General features: G+C 42.0%; 1 protein-coding gene across 1 annotated transcript in view; it reads left to right on the forward strand.

Annotated features, from left to right (window-relative positions):
- Window positions 1–13,133, forward strand: part of ITGA9 (integrin subunit alpha 9) — a 398,613-nt gene that overhangs the window by 35,386 nt on the left and 350,094 nt on the right. Inside the window, exon 5 of the mRNA XM_037847329.1 lies at window positions 11,433–11,500. Coding sequence (XP_037703257.1) covers window positions 11,433–11,500 — 68 coding nt within the window. The remainder of the gene's footprint in view (window positions 1–11,432; window positions 11,501–13,133) is intronic.

Raw genomic sequence — 13,133 nt, forward strand, 5'->3', positions numbered from 1 at the left:
ATATGGGGAAGATGATTTGTAAAATAAAGAGGCAAGTACTAGAAAATGTTAGTTACTCATTAACCAAGCTGTGACTTTTTAGAACTCCCAAAAGGTAAGTCAGCACCTATTATAAAGTCAAGGATGGAGATTTCTTTCATTCTGTGCCCTTCAGTCCCCTGAGCCAAGAATTGAGCTTGTTGGGAGAGAGGCTACAGCCACAGTCATCTTTATGTTTGGTGTCTAAACCTTACTAATATAGAATAATTTGGGTACAATTCAGGCAAAATTAACAAAGTTTTCAAGATAAATGGTTGGTAAAGAAATGCAATTAATGGCGATTAGGATACCATTGTGTATTAGACTGAACTTTCAGAATCTGGTTCTCCCCACTCACTTATTCCCATGATCGAACCCATGCACTCCTACTTACTAGCTGGAGACATCCCGAGCCTCAGTGTTCCCATCTGTAAAACGGAAAGAATAATACCTACCTATGAGAGTTGTTGATTTGAGGTGTATAAAGTGTCCACAGTACCAAGGTCAGAGTGAACACTCAATAAATATGAATTTTCTGCTTAACTTTCATGTAAAATAATTATACTCAAACATTCTCAGATGATGTCTTCAGATCCTGCTTTAGTGAATACATAATAACCCTGAAAGCTGGGAATTACTAAAATGATTTTAAGAGCTCTTGAAAAGACTATAATTTCTAAAATATAGTACTACTTTTGAAAATCATATTTGTATAATTTGTTTGCTTTGTAAGCACTCTCTCCCCTTTTTGTAGATGAGCTAAAGTTTAACTCATGCCTTGTTTAAGTGCTCTTGGATTTTAATTGTTGGGTCTGAATTTATCAAATTTTATGGCACTTTAAAATTGCCCTTCGATTCCAAAGATTTCTATACCACTGTCGTATCAGGGGCTGGCTTTTGCTTCTCTCAAGTCTGGTCAGTTCTCAGGAGGGAAATTTATCCCCTTCTAATGCAGAAGGCTGCGACTCTGTAGGGGATATGATTCAATCAGGAGCCATTTACAAATGAAAAGCAATTAAGTTTAGTTTAGTTTTGTTTTTTGTTTTGTTTTGTTTTAGAGCGAACCATAAAAGCCTAAGATGATCCATTTAAAAATTAAAGAACAAAGCCCCATAAATTTTTATTAAAGATCTCTACATTTACATAGGATTTTATGGTTTCCAAAGAACCTTCGTAAACATTATCTCATTTAAGTAAACACAATAAATTTTAAAAAGAGGATGCACTTCTGTATAATGGCCAGTTAGGGCAGAGAGGGCCCTGAGGAAGAGAAAGAGAAGGTATCTGTAGGGAGGACAGGGGTTGGAAGAAGGCCAGAGATCTCTGGCAATGGCTCTTTGGGGCTCAGGGAGCCCCATCAGGCTTTCCCTTGGGTGCTGAGAATTTTTTTATCTTAGGCAAAAGTTTCAAATGAGTTTCCATGCATCATGTGGAATTATTGATTGCTTAAACTGCATTTCCAAATATTTTCCTTACTGACGTTCTCTCCTTCTCTAAGATTGCGTATCTGTGTGATGGGTGTGTGTTTTGTTCCTCTCAGAGAATCTAACAGATTCAGATTCACCTAATATTTGGTGAACACCTACTGGGTGCCAGGTATTGTGCCAGATACATTATCATTTATGGTCTTGATGGATATTCCCGTCATTGTGGAGTAAGTTGTTATTATCCCAGTGGACAGATGGGAAAACTGAGGCTCAGGAAAGTTGATGAAGGTCAGGATTGTTAAGAAGCAGAGAAAGGGTAGCTGACTTTTACATTCAATGCAGTTTTTTTTTTTTTTTTTTTTTTTTTGGAGCTACTTGTCCTATTGGGATGTTGATTTTCTTTGTGGTTACTGGGGCTCATTACAGAGAAACATCTACTCTTTTTTTCACGTCATAATTTTATCTTGAGAATTTTTAGGACACTATACTATAGACTTTTCATGCCATGTTGCAGTTTTGCAATTGTAGACACAAAAACTATGGACAACTCCCAGCAGGTGAAGGGAGCAGGTCCCCTTTAACCTGATAAAATTTGGCTGGGAGACAGATCTGTTCTGCATCCTGAAACTCCCCTTGCTCTAAGCATTTGGTTTTAATATCTGAACAGCATCTGGACCTTCCATGTTTTAGCCCCAGTTATGTAAAAGCTTTGGTCAACAAAAGTGAATTTCTATTCAGTTCTGAGCCGGGTTCTTGCTGAAGTGTGACTGTTCCACGTTGAGGGTCACTTTCTTTGGAGAGATGAAAGATGGCACAATGTGCAGGAAGTTGAACATAAGTTATTATGTGCCCATGTGGTTGCTTGGTTCTGCTTCTGAAGTGTGGTCATGACATCTTTAGGAGTTCACGAAATGGGTTCCTAAATTCCTATGTGAAAGGAACTATTTAAAGATTGCAATATATATTGCAATAAAATGCAATATTTTAAGGATAAGAATGTTATCACTGGAAATGTGCTTTGTGAGGCCTAATGGTGTGGATAGGATGGTGTGGATGGAAGTGGATTGGAACTCAGGAATCCTGCTTTTTAATCCTGGCTCTGAGGCTAATTAGCTGTGTGGCTTTAAATAAACCACTTGCTATCTCTGAACAATACTGTTGTTCTAGTTTGCTAATGCTGCGGAATGCAAAACACCAGAGACGGATTGGCTTTTATAAAAAGGGGGTTTATTTGGCTACACAGTTACAGTCTTAAGGCCATAAAGTGTCCAAGGTAACACATCAGTAATCGGGTACCTTCACTGGAGAATGGCCAATGGCGTCCGGAAAACTTCTGTTAGCTGGAAAGGCACGCGGCTAGCATCTGCTCCAAAGTCCTGGTTTCAAAAATGGCTTTTTCCCAGGACGTTCCTCTCTAGCAAGCTTGCTCCTCTTCACTCACAGCTGCACTCAGTTCCTTCTCTTTGAGTCAGCTCATTTATATGGCTCCACTGATCAAGGCCCACCCTGAATGGGTGGGGCCATGCCTCCATGGGAATATCTCATCAGAGTCATTACCCACAGCTGGGTGGGGCAAATTCCAAGCAAATCTAATCAGCACCAAAACATCTGCCGCACAAGACTACATCAAAGATAATGGCGTTCGGGGGACACAATACATTCAAACTGGCACAAGTGTCCTCATCTGTAAAATGAATAGATAGGGTTAGAATTATTAGACTTTTCTGAGGATCTTTTCCCCTTTCAAAATCTCTTCCTTTTATTTAATGGTAAGATTCTGGCATTATTAGATATGCTTTTTAAAATCAAGTTTAAATTTTAATTTTGAAACTTTTTATTTTGAAAAAATTTCAAACTTACAGGACAATTGCAAAAATAATACAAAACCCATACAGAGAATGCCAACATACCCCCTACCCAGATATCCAGATTCACCAAGTTTTAACATTTTGCCATATTTGCTATACAATTTGCTTTTTTTAAAAAATGCAATTTAATTGATATATATTCATGTACCATATAATCCATCCAAAGTATATAATCAATGGTTCACAGTATCATATATTTATGCATTCATCACCACAATCAATTTTGAACATTTTCATTACTCTAAAATAAAGAAAAAAGTAAAAATAAAAAACACCAAAAACATTCCATACCCCATATCCCCCCTATTATTTATACATATTTTTGCCTTTATTATATTACTCATCTGCCCATACACTGGGTAAAGGGAGTGTCAGTCACAAGGTTTTCACAATCACACAGTCACACGATAAAAGCTGTATAGTTATACAGTCATCATCAAGAATCAAGTCCACTGGATTACACTTCAACAGATTCACATATTTCCTTCTAGCTTATTCGAATACACTAGAAACTAAAAAGGAATATCTATCTAGTGCATAAGAATAACCTCCAGAATGACCTCTTGACTCTATTTGAAATCTCTTAGCCACTGAAACTTTATTTTGTTTCATTTCTTTTCTCCCTTTTGGTCAAGAAGATTTTCTCAATCCCAGAATGCCAGGGACAGGCTCATCCCCGGGAGCCCTGTCCCTCGTTGCCAGGGAGATTTACACCCCTAGGGGTCATGTCCCACTTAGGAGGGAGGGTAATGAGTTCGTTTGCAGAGTTGGCTGAGAGAGAGAGAGAGAGGCCACATCTGAGAAACAAAAGAGTTTCTCTGGGGGTAACTCTTAGGCATAATTATAAGTAGGCTTAGCCTCTCCTTTGCAGGATAAGTTTCATAAGAGCAAGCCCCAAGATAGAGGGCTTGACTTACTAAATTGGAAGTCCCTAATGCTTGTGAGAATATCAGGAATTCCCCAGGTGGGGAAGTTTAATATTTCCACATTTTTATCCAATCCCTCAAGGAGATTTTGCAAATACTTTTTTATTTTCTCCCCCAAATACCCTGGGATGTATCAGGGTAATACATTAACCTGTACAGAATAACAAGATCTCATTCCCTATTCTATGTTCCATGTTATGTTGTTTAAATGAACTGACCATAAGGTTAAATTAGATAGTGTACTACAGAGAATACAAATTTTGTACCAAATAAACATCTCTTAAATAACAGTTATAACTCAGGAACAGAAGTGACTGCTGTAAGAGCTTTTAATCTGCGAACCTTTACAACAAGCCTCAGTGAACACACCACACTCCTGCATTGTCAGTTGTCCAATCTCTGCCCACATTCTATTCCCTGATAACCTATGCTCTTGAATTTAATTCTCAGCATTTGCTGTACGATATTTGTCTTTTTCTTTCTGGCTTATTTCACTCAACATAATGTCTTCAAGGTTCATTCACCTAGTTGCATGCCTCACGACTTCTTTCCTTCTTGCAGTGCTCAGTATTCCATTGCATGTATACAACACAGTTCGCCTTGGGTTCAGCCATGGATGTACCCTTAGGCCACCTCCATCCATTGCAAATCGTGAATACTGCCTCTGTAAACGCCAATGTGCAAATGTTCATTGTGTCACAATTTAATGCTTACCATAGCTTAATCATCAGTTATATAGATAAAGTTTTCTCCCTTCTTTCCTATCGTAGCTGTTTAGATCATTTACTTTTTTTCCTATTTAGACAGTGGTCTCTAGAAATAGAGGATTGTTTTATCCTGTCTTCATTTTTGTGTGTCTAAATACCCTTTTTATCATTAGTGATCTCTCTGCCCGTATTATGTTTTACCATAAACTGTTGTTTAATTATCACTTATTTAGATTTTTCCACCCCTCTGTGAAATTCAGAAATATTTTAAGATTGGAAAGGTATTTTTCCCTGATATTTTAATTCATGGCTAAGCTAAGGAACTATGGGAAAATGATTTAAAAATTGATGTGTTAAAAAGACTAGCTTTGAAAACTGAAACTTTCTCAAATGAGAAATAGGAAGAGTAATCAGAGCTAGAGTTCGGCAGCTATAAATGTCAGTATTACCTCATACTGCAACTGTTAAAAAAGCTGAAAACGAATTCAGACTTCAATTAGAGATATGAAGAAACAGATCTGGTTAGGACTAAGGTAAATCAGGCCAAAGGGTAAAGGATGATACTGACTGTGTTTTAAAACTTCAACTTCTCTGTGAGACCAAGGGAAGACATGTTTATTTGGTGCAAGATCTATTATTTTCTGTAGCACACTAAACAATTTAACTTGTATGGTCAGTTTGTTTGAACACCATAAGTACATGGAGCTTTGAGTAGGAAGTGAGATTTGGTGGATTTGTACAGGTTGGGGTGAAATCCTATACATCCCAAAGTTATTTGGGCAGAGAATAAAAATGAATTTGCGGGGCCCCCCTGAGGAACTGGGGAAAAATGCGGAAATGCTGGACTTCCCCACTTGGGTTATAACTGATAGTCTCACAGATGTTGAGGACTAACAGTTTAGTAGGCCAAGCCCTCGATCTGGGGGCTTTCCCTCATGAGGCTTGTTACTGCAAGGGAGAGGCTAAGTCTACTTATAGGGGACAAAAATTAAATGAAAAATAGGGTGGGATGGGGGGAGGGATGGAATGTTTTAGGTGTTCTTTTTAACTTTTGTTTTTATTTATTTATTTTTTTGGAGTAAGGAAAATGTTCAAAAATTAATTGTGGTGATAAATGCACAACTATAAGATGGTACTGTGAATAATTGTACACTGTGGATGATTGTAGGGTATGTGTATATATCTCAATAAAAGTGTGTTAAAAAAATGACTAGCTTTGAAAACTGAAACTTTCTCAAATGAATAATAGGAAGAGAAATTATTAGGAAGAATATATGTTATGCTGTATCTAAATTTCAGTCTTTTCGTGGGATGGTTTTATTCCACTGCAGCGTTTTGGGAAGGGAGCAGGGAGTGGCTCCACCCAATCTGTGGTCTTCTTGAATGAATTATGATTCATTAGTGTGGGCTCCATGCATCGAATTGTGGATTGTGAACATTTGGAACCCAGTATTCTTTCCTTTCTGAATTGCCTTCTGTTTAGACAGGGTTTAATGAAACCAGCAGCTAAACCAAGGAAAATACTGCCATTTTTAGAATGGAGGAGCCATAAGACTTAATGAATTAAAGTCTGTGATGCAGGCCAAGTAATTCAAACACACACAACAGAAAGACAGTTTTCCAACCTGTTCCCTGCTCCTTCAAGTGATTTCTAGGTCCTCTAGCTAGACTACATCTTTTGCTTCCCTGACTCAGTGCCCCGCAATTTAACAGAGTTAGAGTTGTTACAGCATCTGTAAGCTGCTGTCACACAAAGCCTGGGGTTGTCCCCTGCTTCTCTGAGGCAGAGAAATGGTTTGTCCCAGGTGGAGAGGGAACTAGCAGTCCTCTCTCTGCTGGGCTGCCTCCTTGGGGCATTTGGGAACTGAATGGAGGAGCCCAGGCTCCGCCAGTGCAGGGCCAGGCCCCACAGCCTTTGTGCTTGTGCTGGAAAAGTTCTTCTGGGGAACATGGGAGACTGGAGACCCCACCCCTGGGTCCCTCCACCCTGCACTTCCTGGACTTTTCAATGGAGGGATGGTGTGTGAACTGAACTTCTTATAGACACTGTGCTGGGGGCAGCCCCTGGCCTCCACGCCCACCTATTTCCCGGTCCTTTGTGGTAGAGGCTTTCCTGCCGTCTCAGCTCCAGGCAAACAAAATCGTTTATTAGGGTATGGGTGTATGAGGTTACCCTGTGCATGCACTTTTCAGGGAGAAAGGCCTGTATGTGGACATTTGGAAGGAGGACTAAGGGAGAAACCTTAACCTGCCTTTTTACTATCACTTTTTCCTTTGTGAAGAAGGGATCAGGTTAAAATAGTAGTGTTGTTCCTAACTCGCAATAGTAGCACCAACAGTGAAAACAGCTGGAGCGTGCTGAGGCCTGGTGTCTGCTCGGAGCCTCTTGGGAAGGCACCTGTAGTCCAGGTGGGGTCAGTTCCCCAGCTGTGCAGCCTTGTCCACGTCACAAAAGTACTTTCTCAGGTTCTTTACCTCTTAATCAGGATTTTTTTTTCTTTTTTTTTTCTGAAAAGGAACAGGCTGGGCTGGGGGGAGCAGAACTGGGTTTGGGGCCGCCTTGGCTTGCTGTATTTCAAGATGTAGATGATCAGGAAAAGCTTCTGAAGTGTTTCCATGAAGCCTGCTCCTATCAGTTCTTCAGAGGGGGCTGGCTTTTCTGAGAAGGTCACTGTGCATAAGGGGACTGGCCTGGAACACATGCGTGGCAACTTCAGGCCCCCCATAGGCGCGTGTGCCTGGGGCTCCTCCCAGGTCTTCAAGGACAGTGGGTGAGGGTCGTGTCAGGGTGTGGGCAGAGAATGAAAACTGAATGCAAATGCTGCCCAACTCTTGAGGCCCAAGAGGAGACGGAATTGCCCAAGGTAGAAGCAGCCTGTTTTAGGTCGTGAGAGATGAAAAGAGGAGGTTTTTCTGTCCTGTGGGCCCCTGCTGGCTCTGATCACACCCACCACCACCCTCGGACCTCTGTGGTTAGTGGTGCCCCAAGGTCTAGCACTCAGGGCTCCTGCTACCCAGAACACAGCTCCTTTTAAAGCTGGGCCGGGTCGGGTTTAGGTAGCCTGACAGATTGGAAGCGAGAAGGACAGGGGTGGGAGGTCAGCCGTCTGGCCAGATGAAGGTCCAGAGGGAAGCTGGTTGGGGAGTTCAGGGACTTAGCGGCAAGAGGGTCACACCCGGTCCTTTTCCTCTCACATTTCTACCTGGGCCTCAGGGGCCCTCAGGTGTGTGCAAGGAGCTGCATGTGTGCACATGGTCCTTCAACACACAATCCTTAGGGCAGACAGAGAACCCAGGGCTAGTTTTGGAGACAGGGACATGAATGTACACATCTTTGTATTTAGTAAACTTTATGATGAATAAACATACTTTGTGATGGGGAGAGGGCATTGCTTATCTTCACCTGCAGAGTCACCCGGATGGAGAAGCTGAGGAGGGGGTTCTAGAAGACTGTGCAATGTCTGGAACCATGAAACTGCCTGATCCAATAACACCAGCTGAGCTTTCCTAGGCAAGAGTTGCCAGGCCCCACAGTTGCCCCCAGAGTGGGTGTGGTGGGGGGAGGATTAGGACTGGATCCTGTAACCCAGTGTGAAGGATTAACAGTTGATTATGATTACTGAATCATTGTATAGATGTTGTTTTTTCCCTTCTAGTTATTGTAGAGTAGCCAAAAGTTCATACCCAAAATTATTGAAATTCAACTAGTCTCAGCACTGTTTAAACTTGCTGTTGTGATGGTTATTCTAACCTAGTCCCAGCCCTTGTTTATATTCACTATTGTGATTGTTATTCTAACCTAGTCCTAGCTCTTGTTTATATTTGCTGTTGTAATGGTAACCACGGCACCTTCCCTTGTTTGAATCCATAAAAAACCTTAAACTCCTTAGAATCAGGGAGACAGATTTTTAGGCCAATAGACGGTCTGATCTGCTTTGCTCAGTGAATTCTTTCTCTCTTTGAAATCCCAGACTGGCTGTTATGTGCATCAGGCAGAAAACCCACTTTTGTTCAGTGTCAATCCTATCCCAAGATTAAGGGGTTAATCACGGAATTGCAGAACCTGGCATGCTTTCTGATTGGGAATTATGGGTTGCGGGTACCAGGCAGGGGCCCCATGTTGTTGGACTCCTTGCTCCTGAATATCCTGGGACGGCAGTTGTGGACCCCTGATTTTCAGAAGCATCAAAGTGGTGGGATGTTGTCTCCTTCCGTGTGTGTCCCCGGCTCTCAGACTTCCGAGGGGGCAGTCCAGCCTGGAGAGGTGGGGGACTGGCCGCTAAATGGTGCCTCCATACTGCGTGGGGCAGGGGTGCTGGGGTGGCCTTCACCACGCAGGCCTTGTTCCCCAGGGACAGGAGTGGGGTGCTCCCAGCTCCCAATGTGTCCATGGCCACCTCAGAAACCCGGGTCCTGGTCCTAGCACACAGCACACCAGCACAGATTGGAGATGAAGTGGAGAAAGGCACTGAAGTTCTCTTATCTACCATTTTTGGAGTTTCTGCAACAAAGAGACCATGAGACCGTTTGCCTTAAAAGATGAAAGATTTCCACATGATTCCTATTCACATCATACGTTTATGAGGCTGAACTGGTGTTCTTTGCACTGTAGTTTCATACAGCTCTGGGAGTCTGATTATCCTTTGTATGCCCATTTTTTCGAGAGTTACAATTGAGTGGTTAATCCCTAGAGACAGTGGGATATGCAAAAAGCCAAAACCTTTCAGATTTAATGTTTAATATAACTGTTTAGATTAGGACATTTTGATCTTTCTTGCCAAGGTGCTATTTGATGCAGGATTTATTCTTAGTTTTAATTTTTTCTTGCCATCATGCAAGATGTATGCATGCAGTGATGCAAGGTTTATTTATTACTCTGAACAAGCCCCACTTACAGCCTTGGTGCAAGAATTTGCACGGAACAAGTGAATTCCATTTGTCACTGGGGTGCTTTTGGCAGGCCTTGAGTTCTTATAATAACAGGACAGGGCGGAGGAACTGATCTAGCCCTCCTTGGAAGAGAAGTAACTCAATTGACATTCCATTGTAATTTAGCAGCGGGTTAATGGCCACTTACTGGAAAACGTTACCAGGCTCTGTGGTGAGTGTTGTTAGAAACTGAGTTACTCTATTTCCCCAGAGCCCTTTCCCCTCTGCCTCCAGTAGACACCCGGAGCTACAGGAAGTGCACTGTGTTGCAATCAGAAGTTCATTGTTCCCTTGTTATTATTTATTTCATAATTATATTGCTTAATATAATAATTTTATATAAATTATAAATATAATTATATTGCTTAATATAATTAATTATATTAATTATATTGCTTAATATAATTATAACCAATACTTATATTGGTTCCAGAGACCTGCCAAGAGCCTGGGGGTGGCACAGGGTCACTGGGTTATTTTGGGGAGCCCCAGCCTGAGGGTGCCTGGAGGCAGCCCAGGAGCCAGTGCCGAGCAATGTCGGTTTCACATGCGATTACTTTGAGTCACCTGAACTGAAGGTCTCTCATCTCCTTGTCTTTATGCATGAAATTATTTCAAACAGCCAATCACTTCTCCAGGTTTTGTGTTTTCGAAACCTTTGATAGGCCACAGAGGGGAAATATTGGGTGTTTCACAGTCAGAGCCTGGGTGGAATCCTGGCTTTGCCATTTCCTAGCTCTGTGACTTTGGGCAATTTACTTAACCTCTCTGAACTTCAGAATTCTTACCTGTTAACAAATGGGGATAACTGCTCCCATTAATGAAATGATGTGAATGGAAGCAGCACCTGGAACGTGTTAAACACTCAACAAAAGTTTCCTCCCTCCCTGCCTTCCTTGCCAACTTAAAAATAAAACAGCTATTCCCCTTTGTCGGTAGGAGTGTTGGGAACTGAGGGAGTAGTGGAGGAAAAGAGTTTATCTAATCGTTTTCGTTTGATCTGGAGAGATCTTTCCGTTTTCCTTCCATGCAAGGAAGACAATGGTGAGGATCTCGGGAGTAGCATACCCATCGGCTAAAGTAAGGCCGAAGAGTCCACGGGTTTCTGGGTGGATGGTAGAAAGTATCTTGCTTCCAGCTGTATTGAATGTCTTTGGGAGGATTGGGCTTCTTCTTGGGGATTCCACACTGGGATGGCAGCATCTTTCCATTTCTGGACCATATTTTCAGCAACTTGGTCCTCCGAGGGATCTCTGTCCTTTCTGAAGTAAGTGAAGTCACCGTCACCTGCCTCCCACTTAGTTACCACGGTGCCTCCCACCCCCCATGAATGGAGGAAGTCCTCTGGGCCACTTGGCAGCCTCGCTACCTGATGGCACCAGAGCCTGGATTTTTGAGGTCTTGTGGCTTCCTGAGACTTTCCTTCTGTGCCTCAGTCTGGAAGGCATCCCGGGCCCAGTGCTCAGAGGCCCAGGGGAGAAGTGGCAGGCTCCGCTGGCCACCCCAGACACTCTGGCACACACTGACCTGTGGTTTGCTTCTCTTTCCTTCGTCTAGAATACAAGAAGAAGTACGGGGAGGAACACGGCTCCTGCCAGGCTGGGATAGCGGGCTTCTTCACTGAGGTGGGTGTCGACTCTTTGAACGTTTTTGTTACTTTCTTGGTGTTCATTTCCTGGCTTATCATGGTTTTGCTAACCCATTGAGATGGGTCTGGTGCCCCAGATATTTGAGCAGTGAGGGGGTAGATTCTGGTCCTCACATCTAATAGGGTTATTTAAATCTGGTGAGGGCACCAGCTGACCAGAGACCACTTCTGGGTGAGATGTCAGGGGAGGGAGCTGGCTTGTTTGGAGGCCACCCTTATTTCTGTAGGAATCACCGTGACTCTGAGATCCATGGAAGGAGTTGATTAAAGGGAGTGCGAGTGAAACAGCATTCACTCGAGTTGTGCCTTTGGCTGGCAGTTGCTAAGATGTATTGAGCATCTGAGAATCACCTCATGCATTCCTCTCTCCTTACTGGGGAGAGTTTCCCACATAATTCTAACCATTCCTTTCCCAAATTCTGAAGGGCCATAGGTGCAAGTCTGTCCTTTTAACCCTCAAAATATACCCCAAATTTGACATCTTTGTAACACCACCACCATCACTATCACCTCCATTAGCACCACCCGTCCCCCCCCCCCCAAAAAAAGCTACTGTCATTGTCTGGGGATACCTGGTCCCAAATTGGTCTCCTTGCGTCCCTACTTAACTCCTAGCATCTGTTTTCTGCAACTAGCCTGAGGAATCTTTCAAGGCAGTAAGACAAACTCTGGTCATTCTTACTCCATGGCTTCCCATCGCATGTATTTAAGTTCAAAGAGAAAAATAAGGGATTCAAAGAGGAAATAGATAGTTGGCAATACAGCATCTAATCCAGAAAGGAAACTTAAAAAAAGAAAAGTCAGAGATTTTATTACTCTTCGCTCTCAAACCAATAAATATGATACACTGCCCCCACCCCCACCCCTGCCACAGTGACTTTCTGCTGCTGCTGGAACGTGCCAGACTTTTCCGTACACACAGTTCTTTAGCAGAGGAATTGCTGGGCCAAAAGGTATTTTAGTTTTTAATTTTGATACATGCTGGCAAATTGCACTGCAGAAAAGTCCACCAGTTGTCATGCCCCTAGGTGTGTGTGAGTGACTGTTCCCATAGTCTTTCACCAACACTTTAAATTTTGGCCGTTTAATTTTGGAAAAAACATGATACCTCATTTTGTTTTAATGTCCCTTTCCTGGTTCTTGGTGCAGTTTTGTATCCTTTTCCAATAATGGACATTTGTATGTATTTTTCAAGAAATTGCCTGTTTAGGTTCATAGTCCATTGTACTTTTTGTTTGTTGTTTTATCGAATTTTAGGAACTTAATACATGTTTTTGACAGGAATCTTTTGTCTTTTATATGGGTTGCAATTGTTTTTCATCAGCCTTTTCTTGTCCTTTAAGTTTGCTTGTGACATCTTTATCATACTGGCATTAGACATTCATTTTTGGTCTATCTGTCAGTTTTTTCTTTCTGGATTCTAGACCTCTCTCATAGGAAGGCCACTCCCATCCCAAGAATATAAAAATATCCACCTATATTTTCTTCTAGTACTTTTATAGTTTTTTTTTTAATTTAATTCATCTGAGATTAATTTTTACATAGATTATATGGTAGAAACCAAATCGTTTTCTAAAATGTATAGTTGGTTGTTCTTATACTTGTTTGTT

Source organism: Choloepus didactylus, chromosome 1 (genome assembly GCF_015220235.1).
Source record: "Choloepus didactylus isolate mChoDid1 chromosome 1, mChoDid1.pri, whole genome shotgun sequence".
Taxonomy (NCBI): Eukaryota; Metazoa; Chordata; class Mammalia; order Pilosa; family Megalonychidae; genus Choloepus; species Choloepus didactylus.